The 21264-nt window shown below is 49.3% G+C and overlaps 1 protein-coding gene across 7 annotated transcripts in view; it reads right to left on the reverse strand.

The window, feature by feature from the left end:
• Positions 1-21264, reverse strand: part of TMCO4 (transmembrane and coiled-coil domains 4) — an 85634-nt gene that overhangs the window by 53825 nt on the left and 10545 nt on the right. For all 7 annotated transcript variants that reach the window (XM_084963124.1, XM_084963126.1, XM_084963122.1 and 4 more), the window contains exons 4-7: positions 17708-17882; positions 10897-11071; positions 9289-9316; positions 636-768 (exon numbers count right to left, since the gene is read on the reverse strand). In XM_084963124.1, the coding sequence (XP_084819250.1) occupies positions 636-768; positions 9289-9316; positions 10897-11071; positions 17708-17874 (503 nt within the window). In that variant the 5' untranslated portion in view covers positions 17875-17882. The remainder of the gene's footprint in view (positions 1-635; positions 769-9288; positions 9317-10896; positions 11072-17707; positions 17883-21264) is intronic.

Below are 21264 nucleotides of genomic sequence, written 5' to 3' on the forward strand. Positions count from 1 at the left end.
AGAAGAGGGGGAACACCTGCCCAAGGTCAAAAAGGTCAGAGGTGGGATTTGAACCCAGGCCACTCTGGCCCATGGACAAGGTGTCACAGGAGCTAAAGAGGAGTGAGGCGTTGGGGCCACAAAATGTTAAAGTTACAGACTCATGGCCATTAGCAATCATCCAATCTCTTCCTACAAATAAAGAGGAGACCCAGAGAGGGGAAGTGACTAGCTAAGGCCACACAGCGAATCAGGGCTGCACTGGGACTCTCCGTGCAGCGCTCATATCATCTCAATGCACCATTTCTCTCTCTCTCTTTTTTTTCTTTCTTTCTAGGGCTGCACATTCGGCTTACAGACATTCTCAGGCTGGGGGCTAAACTGGAATTGCAACTGCAGGCCTACACCATAGCTATAGCAATACGGGATCTGAGCTGCATCTGCAAACACTGCAGCTCACGGCAATGCCGGATCCTTAACCCGCTGAGCAAGGCTGGGGATCGAACCTGTATCTTCATGGGTACTAGTCAGGTTCTTAACTTGCTGAGCCACAAGGGCACTGCGCTGTCTCTAAATGGGGGGTGGGGTGGGGGCATCTGAAAAGTGGAAATCCTCCATTCCAGATGGGCGGGGCCGGGGTCACAGGGCTCCCTTACTCAGATTCCTTCTCTTTGGTTTCCTTCAGGCTCTCAAGGAACGTCTCTTCCAGGAGATCCAGCTCCTCCAGGGGCACGCGGAGGAGGGAGGTTACGCGGCAAATGAGGACACGGGCCCGTGCGTCATAGCGCCCTCGAAAGAGAGAGAGAGAGAGAATGAGCAGGGAATCAGTTCAGGGTCGAAAGACAGATGTTAACAGCAGGGCAACAGATGTAACCCAAACCCTAGGAAGCATAACCATAACCCATACCCTCGATGCACAAGCCCCTGAGCACAGTCAGCTGAACAAGAGCACAGCTTCCCAGACAGAACAGTGTGCAACCATTAAAAAGATGAATCAGAAGCAAGGCGGCGTCTGTCACCAGCCACATCAGCAAGATCAGTTTTTCACATCCCAAAGCTGTTAAGGAGGTGATGTCCTGATCAGAACCAAATCCAACTCCAACACGACCTTCAAAGGGCCCCTGGCCAACGCTGTGACCTTGCCTTCTAGAATGTTCCTTCTCTGGAGCCTTTGCCCTTGCTGTTCCCACTACCAGGAAGACTCGTTCCCCAGATCTTCCTGTGGGACCCTTCCTCTTCATGCAAGTCTCCACACAAATGCCTCCTGCCCAGGGAGGCCTCCCTGACCCCACCCCCCTGCCCCAGCACTTGACCCCTTCACCCTGCCTTTCATTCCACATTGCCCTGCTCTGATATCGTATCTATTGACTTTTGTTTGTCTCTTCCCCTGAAGTATAAACACCAGTCCTTAGAAGAGCACGCGGCACAAAGAATAAATGTTCAATCAATAACCCAGCATACCTGGGTATGAATTCTATTTGTGTGTTTAACTTTGGGCAGAGCTCATCCTTGCTTGGGTGGAAGTGGAAATCGTAAGAGCCACCTTTCGAAGTTTCAAGGAGAAAGGAGTTCCCCAGCTGCCTAGGGGTTAAGGACTCAGTATTGTCACTGCTGTGGCTGGGGTTCGATCCCTGGTCTGGGAACTTTTGTACACTGTGGGTGTAGCCAAAAAAAAAAAAAAAAAAAAAAAAAAAAAAACCCCAAAAAACAAAAAAAAGCAGAGGGCTCTGGGCCCACGACAGGCCTTTAATGGACACTGCAGAATTGGCCTCCTTTGGTGGGTGTCTGCAAAGCTGTACAATAATTTTATACTAAAGTTGTACTGGCTTCAACTACCTCAGCTTCTGCAAAATAAATCAATTCCTTTCTTGAACTAGGGGCTCAGAGTGAGCCGCGATAGGGCAGCTTTTGCCCGGCTGCCCTCGCTGCGTCCTGAGATGAAGCACTGTCTACGTGCCAGGGAAACAGACAGCGTGTCGTGTCTTGGGACACGTGGAGCTAAAGGGCCATGAACAAAGGCACCTGCTTTCTCTCAGGATCATTCTACGGCATGCAGGTCATAACAGAGCTGTAGAAATTAATAAGCCTTGGCCATGGTGATTAATTGGTGGCAATTCTAATCAGCCACTAATTCATACTCCATTGGTCAAGGCTGCAGTGATTCAGTTTCGGGAAAAAGACTGCCAGGTACACAGGTGATTAAGCTTCCAACGTACTCGCAGGCACAGGACTCTGGAACGTTAGCCTCATTTAAGGGTCATTTCAAGGACCTTGACAGCCGGCTGTTGCACTTGGAGCTGCGGTGCTATGTGAGGCAGGCAGGGCTCAGGCCCAAAGTCCGGGCATCTTTCCTGTTTCCTGCCACCCCTTCCCAGACATCCAATTCACCAGCTCACGCTGACAGCCACACCTCCAACATGAACCCCGAGTCAGGCCATGGTTCTCCATCTTTGCTGCCATCGCCGGCCACAGCCACCACGACTGCCATTGCCCTTCAAGGACCAGCCACCTCCCTGGCTTCTCATCTTTCGCTCTTGCCTCCACACTATATTTGCCACATAGCAGCTTGAAGGATAAAGTCACACATCTGACTGGGGTTCTCTCCCCCATCGTAAAACCCCTCAGTGCCCTTAGAATTCATTCCACATTTCTTCCCCTGGTCTGCAAGGCTGTTCATTATCTGACCCCTTCCTGCCACTCTTTCCCATCTCACTTTCTGTTGGTCCCTGTTTCATGCACGAGTATCTGTCTCATTAAGAAGCTAAGCTCATTCTTGCCCCAGGGCCTTTGCACTTGTTGTTCTAACCAGCTAGGTCCTGGTCTGAGTAGGTCTGGGTGCACTCATGCCTGGAGTGATGTGATTACAATGACTCCTCCTCATATCACCTCTGCATGGAAGGAAACCAGCACCCACAGTGCTCTTACCAGTCACTGGGCATCACTCCAGAAGTTGGCATTCGAGACTGCTAATTCTCCCAATAGTCCTGGGAAGCTGGTATTATACTCCCCGACCCCGCTCCGCTTTGTTTTTGGCCACATCTGCAGCTTATGGAAGTTTCTGGGCCAGGGATCGAATCTGAGCTGCAGCTGCCAATGCCAGACCTTTGACACACTGTGCTATAGTGCGAACTCCGTATGATGCCTCATTTTGCACGAGAGGGAAAAATGGGTGTAGGCAGAGTAAGAAACTTTCAAAGCAGAGGGCTTGGCACATATGGTGGGCTCCATTCTTATTTGCTGAATGGAGGAATGAGCCAATTTCAATACTGAGAACAGGCTTTATGAATCTTGAGGATTCTGATGGAGAACTAGGAAGCTGGTGACAATGTTTGCATTTCACTGCGGCCAAAGACCAACTTCTCAGAACTTCCTGATTCATTGGGGTGGTAGGGTTTGCAATTCAGTAATAAAGACCAGGTCAGAGAGTGGAGCCAAGTTTGCGGTGGAGATTGCTGTGCCTCACGCGGCCTGTGCCTCCTCGGGCTCCGAGGCCTGGAGTTGATGCTATCTTTGGATTCAGAGTACAGAGGGCAAGAACCATGATTCTGTTTAAGCCTCCTGGGCACCAATGCAGAGTTCACCCTGAGACTCGCTGCCTTAAATGGAGTTTCGAAACTCTGAAGTGTAACCTTGGGATACTTACATAACCTCCTCAGCCTAATTTCCTATCAGTGGGGATAACAGTATCTATTCCAGCAGTTGCTCTGAGGATTTATATATGATGCAATAATCAACAGTCTCTGTATAAGACCTAGAAAAGCAACGAGGTAACTTAGAAAGATTACCAACTACGAATAAACCGGCCTCCCCTGCCATGCCCAAATCTGGGGTCCTAGATCAATGGTTCTTAACCAGGGACGTTTTCCCCCCGGAGGATACTTGGCAATGTCATCTGGAGACATTTCTGTTTTGTGTGTGTGTGTTTGCCTTTTCTAGGGCTGCTTGCCATGGCACACGGAGGTTCCCAGGCTAGGGGTCAAATCGGAGCTGTAGATGTCAGCCTACGCCAGAGCCACAGCAACGTGGGATCTGAGCTGAGTCTGCAACATACACCATAGCTCACGGCAACGCTGGATCCTTAACCCACTGAGTGAGGCCAGGAATCGAACCTGCAACCTCAAGGTTCCTAGTCAGATTCGTTAACCACTGAGCTACAATGGGAACTCCCTGGAGACATTTCTGGTCGTCTCAACTCAGGAAGTGCTACTGAAATCTCGTGAGTAGAGGCTGGGGATATGACTAAACCTCCTATAAGGCCCCAGGTGGCCCCACAACAAAGAATCAGGCAATTCTAAATGTCAATAGTGCCCTGGTTGAGAAACCTGGTTTATTTAAAAAAAATTTTTTTTAAATGGCATTGTCTGGTGTATTTTTATTTTATTTTATTTTTTACATATTTTTGGCCATACCTGCATCAGGTGGAAGTTCGTGGGCCTAGGATCAAACCCGTGCCACAGCAGTGACACCAGATCCTTAACCTACCCTGCCATCAGGGAACTCGGAGAAAGCTGGTTTAGAGTCAGCTCAGATTCAGTTTAAGCTTCAACATATCAAAGGCTTATTTTTCCAGCTGCGTGGGCAAGAAGCTTGATGGGTTGTTATTGGACGAGAAGAAAATGATTAGCACGCAGAAAAAATTCCACCCAGCTGGCATCGTTTTGTGACTAAGATCCCAATGCTGTCAGTAAAGGTCAGCCTTCCAGGAAGTTCTGCGAAATGCAGCTTTTCATGTTGATTTCTCAGGCTGATTCTGTGACTAATTAATCACCCTCACACCCAGAGAGAAATCCAGCAGCGCAGACAGAACCGCCTCCGCTGCTGTGCCCTACTCCATTGGTCTCTGTGGACGAGGAGAGTCTAAACCTCAAGTTCGGACAGACCACTCTGCTAGTATCTGGCTCGTGCTCCACCCTTCCTTCTATCTGTCCCTCCCTCCCTCCCTCCATCCACCACCCAACACATACCATATGCCCACCACGTGTCCACCGGTGTTCTAGACGCTGGGATGTGGTGGGTCAACAAGCCAGACAAGGGCCCTACCCTCATAGAGCTTCTGGAAAAGGACTTGAAAAATTGGCCCAACTATGACACTGACTTTCTCCTTACAAGATCCTGAACTGTGTTCTTAGAACCAGAGACAGTTCTGTTTTGCTTCGCTTTCAAGCAGCATCTGGCTCTTGCCTCTCTCAGGTGTATCTGAAATTGCAGTTCAGCGAAGTGAAGTGACGCGATCGAGGTCACACAACTGAGAGCCTCAGGGATTGGATGAGAATCTGGTTACCTGGTTCCCAGAGTGTTCCCATTTCACCACCACCAACATGGCCTGGGGCACTCACGGCCTGCTTCCTGCGGGCCAGCTCTGTTCTGAGCACTTTATCGGGAGTTGTTTAATCCTCACCACTGGCCTAAGACATGGAGTACTGTTGTTCCCATTTGATACCCTAGAAAACCGAGGCCCAGAGACATTCGGCAACTTGCCAAGTAGAGCTTGAATTGTATCACCAGGCAAGCTGATCTCCCAACGCCCCCAGTCCTTGGTCTCTGGTTCTTCATTAATAAGGATAAGGTTGGACATGACAACTGGTAGCAAGCCACACCCACTCTAGGCCTCATTTTCTCATCTACAGGCAGATCTTGTTTTATTGCACTTTGCAGAGACAGACTTCAACAACAACAACAGGAGTTCCCGTCGTGGTGTAGTGGTTAACGAATCCGACTAGGAACCATGAGGTTGTGGGTTCAATCCCTGCCCTTGCTCAGTGGGTAGAGGATCTGGCGTTGCCGTGAGCTGTGGTGTAGGTCGCAGATGCGGCTTGGATCCTGCGTTGCTGTGGCTCTGGAGTAGGCTGGTGGCTACAGCTCCAACTAGACCCCTAGCCTGGGAACCTCCATATGCTGCGGGAGCAGCCCAAGAAATGGCAGAAAGACAAACAACAACAACAACAAAAAAAAAACTGAAGGTCTGTGGCAACACTGCATCTGGCAAATCTACTGGCACCATTTTCCCACCAGCATTCTTTCATTTTTTAACATTTTTAAAATTTATTTTTTTTATTAAAGGATAGTTGATTTCCAATGTTGTGCCAATTTCTGCCGTACAGCAAATTGACTCGGTCATACACATATATATACACATTCTTTTTCTTATCTTCCATCACGGTCTAGTCCAACCAACAGCATTATTTGAAAATTAAGGTATGCATATATTTTTATTTTAATTAATTAATTAATTTGCTTTTTAGGGCCACACCCACAGCATATGGAGGTTGCCAAACTAGGGGTCGAATCGGAGCTGTAGCCGCTGGCCTACTTCGCAGCCACAGCAATGCTAGATCTGAGCTGCATCTGTGACCTACACCACAGCTCCTGGCAACACCGGTTCCTTAACTCGCTGAGCAAGGCCAGGGGTTGAACCCGCGTCCTCATGGATACTAGTCAGATTCGTTTCCACTGAGCCACGATGGGAATGCCTGTATATATTTTTAGACATAGTGTTACTGTACACTTAATAGATTCTAGTATGGTATAAATATAAATTTATATGCACTGAGAAACCAAAAACATTCGTGTTACTCACCTCATCGTGATTTGCTTTACTGTGGTGCTTGGGAACTGAACCTACAATATCTCTGAGCTCTGCTTGTGTCTGCTGAGAGGGTGGCCTAGATGGTTTGAGGGGCTACCCACCTCTGACCCTCTGGGGAACACTGGAGACCTAACATCTGCTCCCATTAGGTCCTGGTCTGCCCCTGAAACTGTTCCTGTTTGTAGATGCTGGCACCTGGTGGGGCTTTCAGAAAAACCAGAGCCAACCCTCAGATGTTCGCAGAGACCGGTATTCACAGAAACGAGGTATTATCATTCCCATGGGGATGCTTCTACATCCCCAACCCTCGTAGGTAAAGTCTACTAAGGTTTTCATCAACAGCACTTGTTTTAGGATGTCTAGGAGTTCCCTTATGGTTCAGCAGGTTAAGGATCTGGTGTTGTCACTGCAGCAGCTTGGGTTGCTGCTATGGCGTGGGTTCGATCCCTGGCCCAGGAATTTCCACATACTGCAGGAGGGTGAAAGAAAAAAAAAAAAAAAAAGAATGTGGCTCTACCACTTACCAGCTTAGGTCAGCTATTTCAACTCCCTGAGTCTCAGTTTGCTCATCTGTCAAGTGGGAGCACCTATATTAAAGGATGGCTGTGAGGGTGACAAGGGCTGGGTACAGTAACCAGCATTAACAGGTGCTTAATAAGTGGTGGCTATTCTCAAGAGAAATTGAAAAGGCAATGCTGGCTTAGAGGCTGTTCATGAGAATGCCCCAGGAGGGCGTGAAGGCTCAGGAGATGACATTAGGCTGTTTCAAACCCACTCTATTCTGCGAGAGCCAGGCCAACGTCGCCCACAGCAAAGGGGGGTAAGTTAAGGTGTCCTGGGTGTTCATGGGAACTCAGGAGGGCTTGTGATTGGCAGGTGGGGGCAGGAAGCAGGCTGGGATGAATTATACCCTCTAGATGAGGAAAGGGAGAGTCAGGCAGACACAGAAGCACTGTGGTAACTTCTTCTCCCCAGTGGTAAGGCAGCAGGACAGAGCTGGCCTGGGAGGCTGGAGACCTGGTTCTGAGTCCCAGGCTGCCTCTGCCGCTGTGTGCTTCCAGGAAAGCCCCTTCCCCTCTCTGGGCCTCATTTGCTCCACCTGGAAATATGAGAAGCTCATCCAAGGTGATCATGGCTATGTGAGTCTCAAGTCTGCAAAATGGGAACGATGGCCTCTAGCACCCTTCAGGGGGCCAAGAGGGCTCTATGCCTGTGCAGGCCTTGGCATCAGGCTGGGCACACAGCAAGCACTCAAGAACCAGCACTCAGACCTTCTAATGATTATAAGGTGATAGTGTCAGTGCCGACAGGCTGCCCTGTTCTCCAGCAACCTGAGCCTTAGACCTCTGTGTGAATGCTGCCCCTCACTCCAAGGGCACCCAGGAGGACTGGCTATTGTTATACTTACCTTACTTTTGTTTGAATAATAAAAGTGATGCAACTGGGAGTTCCCATTGTGGCTCGGGGGTCACAAATCCAACTAGTATCCATGAGGACTCGGATTCGATCCCTGGACTCGCTCAGTGGGTTAAGGATCCGGCACTGCCATGAGCTATGGCGTAGGTCGCAGATATGGCTCGGATCTTGCATTGCTGTGGCTGTGGCTGTGGCCAGCAGCTGCAGCTCCAATTTGACCCCTAACCTGGGAACCTCCATATTCTGCGCATGTGGCCTTAAAAAGCGGGGGGCAGGGGGGAGCGATGCAACTGAGCATTATCAGACCAGCCCCACCGCATCCTCAGACCGCAACTCAGCCATGTCAGTGAAACAGAAATGTGAGTTCAGGCCACATCTGCCTGAAAGCAGGTGCTGGGCCATCACCCCTGGACTCCCATTCAGCTCTGAGATAGTTAAAATGTTTTGTTTGGATAGAGTTTGGCCAAAAACACATGTTGGGGTTTGGGCCTTAGAGCTGCACTTCTCTGACGATAAACTACACGGAACCGCCTGGGATCTTGTGAACGCGTTGAGCCCTCTAGGCTCCTGCCCCAGTGACCTTCCTCCAAGAGCTCTTTCCTGCCACATCTCCTTCACATGCTGTTCCTGCTCTTAAAATTCAGTTCTTCCACCTCTTCCTAGCCCTCCCATTCCCCACGAGCCAGGGCTCTGGTGGGGAGTTGGCGAGACCTCCCTTATCACACGGTGTGGAGGCTGCTGGGATTTCATTTTCAGTTTCGTGTTCCTCCTCTCTGCTTGCCATCAGCACACATGTCAGAGGGCAAGAGCCGATTCAGAGCTACTCCGAAGGTGAAACCACAGGGCATTGTGAGGAATGAGTAAAACCACTAAGAAGCACCAAGCATGCTCTTGGCATGAACGGAGAGCTCCCCGGCTCCCCAGCTCTACTGGGTTCCCTTCCCTTTCTTACGTTTTTTTAGGGCCTCACCCGTGGCATATGGAAGTTCCTTGGCTAGGGATCCAACTGGAGCTACAGCTGCTGGCCTACGCCACAGCCACAGCCAAAGCCACACCAGATCAAAGTCGCATCTGCAACCCACACTGCAGCTCACAGCAGCACCGGTTTTTAACCTACTGAGCGAGGCCAGCGATAAAACCCACGTCTTCTTGGATACTAGTTGGGTTCTTAACTCACTGAGCCACAATAGGAACTCCTCCCTTTCCTTTCTTCCAAAAAGGTCACGGGGGATGGGATCACAGGGGTAACACCGACCACTGGTGCAGATGTGTGGCCATAATTTACAGAACATAGAAAATCAACTCACCATCCTTGAGTGAGAAGCTCAGAAGGTCCTGAGGGAAAAGCAATAGAAATTAGCAATAGGTTGATATGTAACCGGCCCACTCACTTGACAAATATTTATTGACTCTTAATAAGTGGGAGAACGAGGCAGACAAAATACCTCTGCCCTACATTCTGGTGGTGAGCCAGACAAACAAGGAAGCAGATAACTAAATAAACGTGTGAGAGTGTCAGGGAGTCAGAGGAAGGAGGGGAAGGGCTGTTTTAAATCTGCTCACTTGACCCAACAAGAGGCTGTGTCAAGCTTCTGTCTGCTTTAAATGCACACAGAGCAGGTGAGTGACACACCCAGGGACACACGGCAAAGTTGCCACTTCCAAAAGGAGGCACCAGGAGTTCCCGTCGTGGCACAGTGGTTAACGAATCCGACTAGGAACCATGAGGTCGCGGGTTCGGTCCCTGCCCTTGCTCAGTGGGTTAACGATCCGGCGTTGCCGTGAGCTGTGGTGTAGGTTGCAGACGCGGCTCGGATCCCGCGTTGCTGTGGCTCTGGCGTGGGCCGGTGGCTACAGCTCCAATTCAACCCCTAGCCTGGGAACCTCCATATGCCGCGGAAGCGGCCCAAGAGATAGCAACAACAACAAAAGACAAAAAAAAAAAAACCAAAAAAACAAAAGGAGGCACCACAGCTTAGCAGGCCGGAGCACGGGCTCTGGAGTCAGACCGCCAAGGTTCGAATCAGCTGTGTGACCTTGAGCAAGTACGCTAACCTTTCTGTGCCTCAGTTTTCTCATCTATAAAATGGGGGTAGGAGTTCCTGTCATGGTGCAACAGAAATGAATCCAACTAGTATTCATGAGGATGCCAGTTCGATCCCTGGCCTTGCTCAGTGGGTTAAGGATTTGGTGCTGCCATAAGCTGTGGTGTAGGTCACAGACGTGGCTTAGATCACGTGTTGCTGTGGCTGTGGTGCAAGCCGGCAACTGTAGCTCCGATTAGACCCCTAGCCTGGGAACCTCCACAAGCCTCGGGTGTGGCCCTAAAAAGACAAAGAAAGGGGGGGAGGTGATCACCCTACTTACCTAATAAAGTTGCTTTGAGAATTGAGTCCACATTTATTTATTTATTTAATTTATTTTTTATTTTTTTATCTTTTGTCTTTTTAGGGCTGCACCCACAGCACGTGGAGGTTCCCAGGCTAAGGGTTGAATCGGAGTTGTAGCTGCCGGCCTACGCCATAGCCACAGCAACACAGGATCTGAGCCACGTCTTTGACCTACACCCCAGTTCACGGCAATGCTGGATCCTTAACCCACTGAGCAAGTCCAGGGATCAAACCCACAACCTCATGGTTCCTAGTCGGGTTCGTTAACCACTGAACCACGACAGGGACTCCTGAGTCCACATTTAAAAAAGGTACTAGCATATAATAAGCACTGTTTAAGTAATAAATTAAATCAAAACTAGTCAATAATGATAATTCAATATTAGCTAGGATCATCACCATCATGTGACGTTATGGGGAAATATTTAATCTTTCAGCCGATCCCCCTAGAAGCCATTGTCAGGGTGACTTGGAAAGGAAATCTTGTTCTCCTTCCTCTGCAGCTACCCCGGGGCATGGGTGTACCTGAGTGATCAGCAGTGGGCTGTCCTCCAGGATGGGGTCCTTCAATAAAATCTGAGCAAACATGTCTGCTCCTTCGCCTCCCAGGCCGCTGGCAAAAGCAGTCATGGTTGGCAAGACGGCTTCAGACAACTTCAGCCACTTCACCAAACCGGCCACGAACTCCGAGCAGAAGGATCTGAAAGACAGACACAGCTGAGAACCCGCACCGTGCATCTCACAAGGCTGTTGGGAAATTGAGATGGGTTGTGTTCAAGGATGCGAAGAGCTGGCACTTAGAAAGAACCACAGTGATTGCGGCCATGGCACAGAAGGAGCCCAAACCTGATGGCAGGTGTGTGGATTTGAGCTTCTTCCTCCATCAAAACTGACCACAGGGGCTGATAAACCACAGGAACGAGAGCAACCAGAAGTTACTGACCATATGCCCTGAGCCCAGGCTACACCCAGGGCTGTGCTGGGGGGTGGAAATCAAAAATGAACAAGGGGGTTCCTGTTGTGGCTCAGCCAGTTAAGAACCTGACATAGTATCCATGAGGATGTGGGTTCAATCCCTGGCCTCGCTCAGTGGGTTAAGGATCTGGCATAGCCACCAGGTGGGGCATAGGTTGCAGACACAGCTCGGATCCTTCATTGCTGTGGCCATGGCATAGGCTGGCAGCTCCAGCTCTAATTCGACTCCTAGCCTGGGAACTTCCACATACCGCAGGTGTGGCCATAAAATAAATAAATAAATAAAATGAGCACGACACGGCCTCCTTCAAGGAGCTCACAGTGGGACAGAGACTCGGAGGGCCCTAGTGCTGAGGGATATCCTAGGTCAGAGGCAGGAACTGAACCCTGATGAGTCCAGAGAAGGAGCCCCCAAACTGGACTGTGAGGGGAGGGGCAGCAACTAGAAAGTTCTTCCCACAGAAGGAGATTTGCTGTTGGAAATGGCCAAGTACCTGCTCTCTGGAAACACGTCAGCTGCTGTGGAAAGAGATAAAGTGCAAAAGGAAGTCTGTCCTCCAGCCGTGCTTACCACTACCAAGGGGTCTCTATCCACAGTAGGCCTTTGGGTTAAGTCCCATGGGAGTGGGAGTCCCTAGGTGGAAGAGGACTGGGGCTCTCCAGGGGAGAGGGGACCCCAGGAGCCACAGAGAGCACATGGCATCTTGGGGACTCTGACAGAGTCCCTACCAGGCTTTGATTCAAAGCCACCATTGGTGACAGCAAGTGGTGGCTGGGGGATACAGAGGAGGGAGTCAGATTGGGGGTGATTAGACCAGTGAAGAGAATAGGCTTCCCAGAAACAAGCAGAGCTCCCTGGCGGCAGGGGTGACCTCAGGAGGCTCCCTGCTTGCACCAGCTGCTCCAGTCCCCATGGATTCCAGGCAGCTCACCCAACCCTTTCCTTAGAGCTGCTGTGGACAAAGGCCAAGGGGAGAGATCTCTGTAGGCCGGGGCCCTGACGGCAGCGGTGGACCCAGATTTGAATCCTATCCCCACTGCTGTTTTGGTCCAGGTCCCCAGGAGCAGCTCCAATATAATTACTGGGGATTCCTCTGGGGCCAAAGCCTGTGAAAAGGCAGAGGGGAGGCGGGACTTTGTGGGGGAGCAGTGGAGCTGTGATGCTGACCCTGTAGGAAGAGTGAGGGTGGGAGACCCTTGAGAGCTGCCTCTTCAGCAGAGCCAAGTTGGCAGCCCTCTCGGCAGCTGAGGGAACGTCCTTCATTCCTGAAGGACATCTGAGGGAGGCAGAGAAAGTCACTTGATCGCTCTGTGCCTTAGTGTCCTGATCTGCAAATGCATCAAAGAGGCCAATTTCATCAAACTGTTTGAGGAAGAAATGGGATGATGCCTGTAGAGTGCCCTGAGCTGGGCTTGGCATGTAGTAGACACTCCACTCATGTTAGGGAGCATCACTGTTTTCTCTGCAAGGAGACCAAGGGAGGCCGTGGAGAAGGGGGCTGAGTCGGGCTCCACCGTCTGACCCCCTGGGGGAGTCTTGGCCGCCTCCCAGACTGGCTTCCTGCCCTTATTTTACCTCCCTGAGCTTCCTTTCCCTCTGCTGTAAAATGAGGATGATAATAGGCCCTGCTTCACAGATTGGCTGGAAAGATTAAATGACATGGTAATAGCGCCTGGCACACGATAACCCACAATAAATGTTAGCTACTGCTATTACAATTATTGTTAACTTACCCCACTGTCACTATTGGCATCACCTGGATGACACGTGGGCGTGTACAGGGGACAGGGATGACTAAGGGAACGGAGCGCTCCTTAGGGGTAAACGGAGATGCAGAAAGGGCTCAGGGCCAAGGGCAGCAGCATGGCCGGGCCCTGTGTCCCTGAGGAAGGCCTTAGGTGCAGAGAAGCATCTCATACCCGGAGTGGAGGGGTAGAGAGCATGAACTCTGGTTCACATCCCAGCTCTGCCACTAGCTGTGGGATCTCAGGCTAGTTACGGGGCCTCTCTGGGCCTCAGTTGCTTTATGTGTGAAACGGTGGCGATAATGATGACACCTACTTCACGGGGCTGCAGAAGGATTAACTAAATGAACAGCTGTCATGTACTTAGAACCAAACCTGGCACATATAAAGCCCTATATGGGTGTTTCTTTGAATGAACAAATGAATTCACAAGTGTATATGTAACGTGCCAGAAGGTCCATCTGTTAAATAAGGAATAGCTTTGTAAAGTGGCAGGGGCGTGGCGAGCGCTTCAAAGGCGGTTGGTGGTCTAGTTGAAATATATGACCATGAACAGCAACAATGACAATAAATGGCAATTACAAAGTGACCATCTGTCAGCCCCTGTGCTTAATACTTTACACACACAGACTCATTCACTTCCCACTAGAGCCCCACGGGGGAGGGAGGTACCATTTTCACCTTCATTCTACACAGACCCTGAGAGGTTCAGTGACAGCGCCAGGGTTCAAGCCCACATCTGTGACTCCAGAGGCTGTGCTTAACCACTGCAGAGCCAGCCTCTCTCCCATGATGAGGTTCCTTGGCGCCCACCGAGCGCTGGGCAACAGCGAAGCCACTGCGTCAATATCCCCTCTCATCCTTGCTGCGCCTTGAGATGGAGCCCCTGGGCCTCGGCCATTAAATATCTCACCGGGGTCTCCTCTCTGGGAAAGCACAAAGTTTCACCAGGAGTCCGGGGCTCCTGACTCCCATTCCAAAGTTCCTCCTACTCACCAGAGGTCAGGAAACTACGCCAGGGGGTTGCAGCCCTTTTGAGGGGAAATCAAGTTTTACTGGGACACAGCGCAGCCCACCCCTTACATTCGGGCCCCTGGTGGCTCTGAGGCTGTGACAGCTAAGTTGAGTGACTGCAACAGAGACCACAGGGTCCGCAAGACTAAAACATCGGGTCCTTTACAGGAAGTTTGCGGACTCCTATTCCACACCATGAATACCTCAACGTTTAATAAAGACTTAACTGTAAGCACCAGCACCTGTGACAGTACCGCATAGAAAAGAAAGAAATATTTTTTCTGTCCCTTTGCCTTTTCTAGGGCCACTCCCATGGCATATGGAGGTTCCCAGGCTAGGGGTCTAATCGGAGCTGCAGCTGCCGGCCCACGCCAGAGTCACAGCAACGCAGGATCCGAGCTGCATCTGCGACCTACACCACAGTTCACGGCAACACCAGATCCTTAACCCACTGAGCAGGGCCAGGGATAGAACCTGCAACCCCATGGTTCCTAGTCGGATTTGTCAACCACTGCACCACGACAGGAACTCCGAAAGAAATATATTAAAGGCTTGCCTTTATGCCCCATATAGACAAACCATTGCAGTTTTCTAAAGATTTCTGAAACCAAGAGTATACGTGGGACAGAAAAAGAGGTTGGGGTTAGGGTTAGGATTAGGGTTGGTTTTAAAACGTGTTTGGGGTCTAAGAGGATGGAGAGCAACCGTGTGGAAGGAGGTAGCATACACCGCACGCACGGGAGCTTCAGGGAGGAAACGGCCCCAGGGTAAATGCTTCTGGCTAAGCCGCAGCCAGGAGTGCCAGGGACCAGGCTTGGATTTTGGGGGGAAAACTGAACAACTGTCCTATGTGCCCGCCCAGGAGGTGTCCGGCACAGACCTGGCACCAAGTCCAAATCGTTAACATTTGTTTATGAACAAAGTACACAAAGCTCTTCCCTCTTCTATCAATCAGCTTATCAAGTAGGGATTTATCAGGAAGCTTCTGGAAAGATAGAGGCTTCCTAAGTAAGGCACAGGTATGGGACAGAGCAGGGAGAGAGGAAAGGGGACCTGGCTGGCTCAGGAACAGAAGAGCCAACGAGATATATTCTAGCCTCTAGACAGAGAACGTGGTTCATTATTAACAACGAGAACATCTCATGTTCATTTGGCGTAGCTCTGTGCCAGGCTCTGTGGGGCCATCAACATGGTCCTACCTCGGGCCCACCCTCTCTGATGGATGGCCGTTTCCCAGCAACGGTGATTCCCCAGTCCCTTCTTCATGGCCAGCAGAAACCTCCTCCCATGATGGAGACAGAAAACAGCAAGTGCCTCTATTTTTCCCCCTGCCTCCCTTGTAGGCAAGGCTACAGCACTTGACTGAATCTGGTCAATGACACAAAAGGGGAAGCCTTCTGTATTCTGGGAAAGAGCTTCTCCCTGATGAGATGTGAAGAGAAGATGAGAATCCCTGTCCTCTTCTTTCCAGCCTCAGGCCTTGTTCTATAAGGGTGTGATGTATGGTGCTGCGGCAGCCCTTTTGTGATTAGGTGGGAGAAGGCCAAGAGAACTCCACAGAAACCAATCCAAAGGCTTTTTGAGGTACTGTTTCAACTCTGGAACTCTCTTCCTTTTAATTTCTTAAGTGAGAAAAACAAATATCTTAGTGTTTAAATATCTTTTAGTATGATGTCCTGCTACTTGAAGCCCAAAAGTAGCCTAACTGGTAGAGGTAAGTTCCAGAATTGTCTCTACAAATAAGGAAATTGAGACAAATAAAATAAGTCATGGAGTTAGCAAGTACCGCCATTTACAGAGTACCTACCATAGGCCAAACACTATGCAATGTGGTTTACCTACACTTATCTCGTTTAATTCTTGTAATCACCCTGCAGGGTAGGTATCATAGCCCCATTCTATAAGTGAAGACACCGACACTTAGGGAAGTTAAATAACCTGCCCAAGGTAATATGTAACTAGAAAGGAGCAGGGGTAGGATTTGAACCCAAATCCAAGCTCAAAGCCTTGGAGTTTAATGTCTCGTCTGCTAATAAAGCCAGCATTTATCCACCCCCTTCTTTTGACAAAACTTTACTGAGTGTGTTTGCTATGCCAAGCTGTGTGCAAGGCACTGGGAATTCAGAGATGAACAAGGCAGCTCCTGCCCCACAGGAGCTCAAACTGGAGGGGTAGCAGGTGTGAGAAGAGTTACAGTGTAGTGTGGTGGTCGTGGTGACAGGCCACCGGACAGACAGAAGGAGAAGCCCCCTGTCTGGGTGGCGAGTAGGATCTGGGCAAGGCTCCCTGGAGGTGACCTCCAGGGAGATGAATGCTCTCAAGTGTTCAGTCCAGAAAGAGAGACAAAGATAAAAAAAGAAACAAATTAAAAAACAAACAAACAAAAAACCCAGCTAAGGAGTTCCTGCTGTGGCTCAGTGGGTTAAGAGTCTGACTGCAGAAGCTCAGGTCCACTGCAGAGGTGAGGGTTTGATCCCTGGCCTGGTGCAGTGGGTTAAAGGATCTGGTGTTGCCATAGCTGTGGCTTGGATTCAATCCCTAGCCTGGGAATTTCCATATGCCACAGGGGCAGCCATAGAACAAACAAACAAACAAGTCTAAAAAACACCAAGAAACAGCTAAGACCCAGGCACGGGAAGTTTACTCATTAGAGACCATTGCAGGTGGTTGATGGCAGTTCTTGCAAACACTGCAGATGCAAAAACTTTTTGTCACTTCCTGCCCCCCAACCCTTGCATCTCATCTCGGTCCCCCTCAGACTCCTCCCCACCTAGACTTGGGGGCCAAAGTCAATCCCTCCCTGTTCTGTCCAAAGCCTCCAACCTGTCCCCAAGTCAAGTGCACTCTCCCTGAGAATGCCTGTGTCCCTCTATCTCTTGGTCACTGTCCTGGTTTCTCCAAACAACTCCACCAGCCTCCTAACTGGCCTCTAAACTCTCTCTCCCAGAATCCTTGAAGGCCTTGAAGGCCAAGCCCAAGCTCTTAGCAACTCCACTATTCCAACTCCAAAGATGTGATTGAAATGCCCATGCGAGGTCTCAGCAGCGGCAGATATTAACGCTGTCACCAAACCTGCCACCCATCATGGAACGTGGCCCATCCAATCACCACTAAAACCAGTCATCTGAGCGACCTGCCCTTCCTGTCCCCTGCTCCAGATTGTAAACACCAGGAGGGCAGGAGCCAGGCCATGTGCCTCTTTATTTTCTCCACAGTGCCTTGCACCACACTCAGCACACAGTAGGTGCTCACTAAATGCATGTTGTCTGAATGCATAGTATTTTACCCCCCATTAGGAGGTGTCATATTCCAGGGCAGGGATAGGGTCTGCCTGTTTGTCTTGCTCATGAACACGTTCCATGTACTTCAAATGGTGCCTGGTGAAACAGGAGGTGTTCCTTAAATGCTTAGTGAAGGTACAAATGAGGGGCACTACATGAGGGATGTCCCATCCCCATACCAGGCTGTATGCTCCGTTAAGGTGAGGACAATGGCTTTCTCCTCATTGAGGTGTCTGGTGATACCTGGCAGGCTGCTTGGCTGCCAAGAACTGTTTCCCTGAAGAAGCCTGACTTTCCTTCTGTGAAATAAAGGCACTCACCTTTGCTCAGGTTCTGGAAATAGCTGGGACAGGGAGATGCCACAGAGGGCGGCATAAGCGAAACGGTTGGCCTCGGTCAGCTCCTGGCCTGTGGGCAGATGTGGCTCCCCCTCCACACCTGGCTCGGCCACCTGCAGCCTCCGGCTCAGTCGGTCCTGTGTGCCCATCTCCAGCGCTGCAGGAAAAAAATCCCTGTGAAAAATGCTTTCAAGGGGTACGCAAAGCTTACTTGAATGGGACACAAAAACTACCAATCATGAAAGCAAAAACTGATAAATTAGCCCTCATTAAAATTAAGAATGTCTAGGAGTTCCTGTGGTGGCTCAGAGGGTTAAGAACCCAATATAGTGTCTGTGAGGATGTGGGTTCCATTCCTGGCCTCGCTCAGCTGTGGTGTAGATCACAGATGCTGCTCAGAACTGGTGTTGCCATGGCTGTGGCACAGGCGGGCAGTGACAGCTCCAACTCGACTCTTCGATTTGGAACATCCGTGTGCCATGGGTGCGGCCGTTTAAAAAAAAAAATTAAGAATGTCTATTGATCACCTTTAAGAGACTAGGGAGAGATATTCTCAATGTGTATATCAACAAAGGATTTATATCCATAGTATAAAAGTAACTCCTACAAGTCACTAACAAAGAGAAAAAAAGAAAATTTACTCGAACAGGTACTTCGCAAAAGAGATCCCAAGGCCAACGAGCACAGGCAGAGGTGTTCAACATCATTAGTCATCAAAGAAGCAGAAATTAAAACCCAATGAGGGGCGTGCAGGGAGGTACTGAGGGTTTGGGATGGACAGGCTGTAGGGTTTGGTTGTGATGATTGTTGTACATAATGTAAATAAATGTAATAAAATTTATTAAGTAAAAAAAAAAAAAAAACCCAATGAGACATAGCTACTTACCCATCAGACAGCTAAAAATAAAAGACTAACAGGGAGTTCCCATTGTGGCTCAGCAGGTTACGAACCCATGAGGAGGAGGGTTTGATCTCTGGCCTCGCTCAGTAGGTTAAGGATCTGGCATTGCTGTGAGCTGTGGACTAGGTTGCAGATACGGCTTGGATCCTGTGTGGCTGTGGCTGTGGCATAGGGTGAGGGCTGCAGCTCCCTAGCCTGGGAACTTCTATATACCACAGATACAGCCCTGAAAAGCAAAAAAAAAAAAAAAAAAAAAAAAAAAAAAAAGACTAACAATGCCAAGTGTTGTTGAAGATAAGGGACAAAAAGACCTTCCATGTACTACTGGTGCAAGTGTAAATTAGTTATCAGGAAATGGAAATTAAAAATCCAATGAGATACTACCATTCACCTATCAGAGCGGTTAAAACAAAAAAGACTCACAGTACTAAGAGAATAGGGAGCAAATAGAACTTTCAGACACTGCTGCTGGGAGGGTAAATTGGTACAACCAGGTGGAAAATGGTTTGACTTGATCCACTAAAGTTAAACAGAGGTTTTTCCCTAGGCCCTAGCAATCCTACTCCTGAGAAATGAGGGTTTATGTCCACCCAAAGACCTGTACACGAATGCTCACGGAAGCTGCATTCAGAATAGCCCCAACCAGGAAACAACCCACATGTTCACACATAGTCGAATGGACAAACGATGCCCTTGTCACATTATGGAATATTAAACAGCAATGAAAAAGAATGAAGTTTGGCCAACGACCACAACAGGAGTGAATCTCGATGGTAAGCAGCTGGTCATTCATGAGAGAGTATATACTGCAGGATTAAATGTATCTCAACTTGAAGAACAGGTCAAACCAAGCTATAGAGATAAAAATCAGAGGAAAGGTGGCTGGTTGGAGGGAATATTGGCTCAGAAGGGGTATAGAGCAGCTTCCGGGAGATGGAAATGTTCTATACCTTGACGCAGGTGGTGATCACGTGGGTATAAATATATTTAAAAATTCATGAGTTATGTACTTAAGATTTGCGTGCTCGCTGTCAGTTAGATTTCGGTGAAAGGAAGGAGTCAAAGAGGGCCTTGCTCCCTCCTCTCTTCCCGTCCTCCCTCCCTTTTATAGCATGAGGAGGGGACAAGCCTAGCCAGGCATCCAAGGGCCCTAGGAGCAGGCACTGGGAAGGGTTCCAGCCGTGGCCAAGGACACTGTGGGTATCAGTGCAGACTCAGGACCAGACAGACAGGGTGTGAATCCATGTGCCTCCATCTAACAGATGTGCGACCTCAGGCAGCTCACTGTCTCTGCACTGAGATTCCTTCACCTACAAATGGGACTATGTCTGGAAGATCTGTGTTAGCAACAAACAACACGACCGTGCAGGTTAGCGTTTCTGAAGTACTTAGAACAAGCCTGGCATAGGGCTCATGTTATACAAATGTTTACTTAAAAAAATAAATGCATAAAAAAATCAGCAAACAAATAACACGCTCAGCACAGTGCTTGGCCTACAACAAAGGTGTATAAATAATATTATAAGAGGGAACATTATTGGGGCTCCCACAACGGCTCAATGGTTAACGAATCCGACTAGGAACCATGAGGTTGTAGGTTTGTTCCCTGGTCTTGCTCAGTGGGTTAAGGATCTGGCATTGCCAGAGCTGCAGCTGCTGGCCTACGCTACAGCCACAGCAACACGGGATCTGAGCTACGTCTGCGCCCTACATCACAGCTCACGGCCACGCTGGATCCTTAACCCCCTGAGCGCAGCCAGGGTTCGAACCCACATCCACATGGACCCTAGTCGAGTTTGTGAACTGCTGAGTCATGAAGGGAACTCCACCCCTCTGTTTTAAACACTTGTCTTATGGCCAACAGATTTCTCCTCGAGTATCCATATTCCACACTTTGGCCTATAAATTTGTTCTTTCCCAGCTGAGCAATGAAAATTTTTGTTCTCAAAATATTACTTCTATGGAGAAGTAATTTATTTATTTATTTTTGTCTTTTGTCCTTTTAGGGCTGCACACGTGGCATATGGAGGTTCCCAGGCTAGGGGTCTAATCAGAACTACAGCTGCCAGCCTACTTCAGAGCCACAGCAACGCCAGATCCGAGCCGCATCTGTGACCTACACCAAGCTCATGGCAACACCAGATCCTTAACCCATTGAGGGAGGCCAGGGATCGAACCCACAATCTCATGGTTCCTACTCAGATTCATTTCCACTGCACCAAGACAGGAAGTCCCTATGGAGGAATAATTTAAAAGTTTGTTCATAACTAACTGCATCAGCTTCTCAAAGTAACCCCAAGGTTGTTAAAAGCAACAAACCGACATCTGTACAGCATGTGGCAGTTTATAGACATTTTAAATCCATTTAATTCTCACTACCATGTAAGGTTAAGTAGGATGTGAGGTGTTATGATTCTTTCCTAGAACTATAAGCATGGGAAAGCTAGAGAGGCCAAGCGATTTCCCCAGTGACACAGTCAGACTTTGGTTTGACTCCAAACCTCATGCTCTCTCCTCTACACCAACCCAGGGAGTCTCCTCCTCTTGTTTCACATGAAGAAACTGAGGCCCAGAGAGGTTAAGACCTTGCCCAATGTCACCCAGCAAGACTGGGTTCCAATAGTTGCTCCAGGAACCC

Source organism: Sus scrofa, chromosome 6 (genome assembly GCF_054392235.1).
Source record: "Sus scrofa isolate SSC_HxYL_T2T_F1_AM1 chromosome 6, Sscrofa_HxYL_maternal_Yorkshire_Landrace_v2.0, whole genome shotgun sequence".
NCBI lineage: Eukaryota > Metazoa > Chordata > Mammalia > Artiodactyla > Suidae > Sus > Sus scrofa.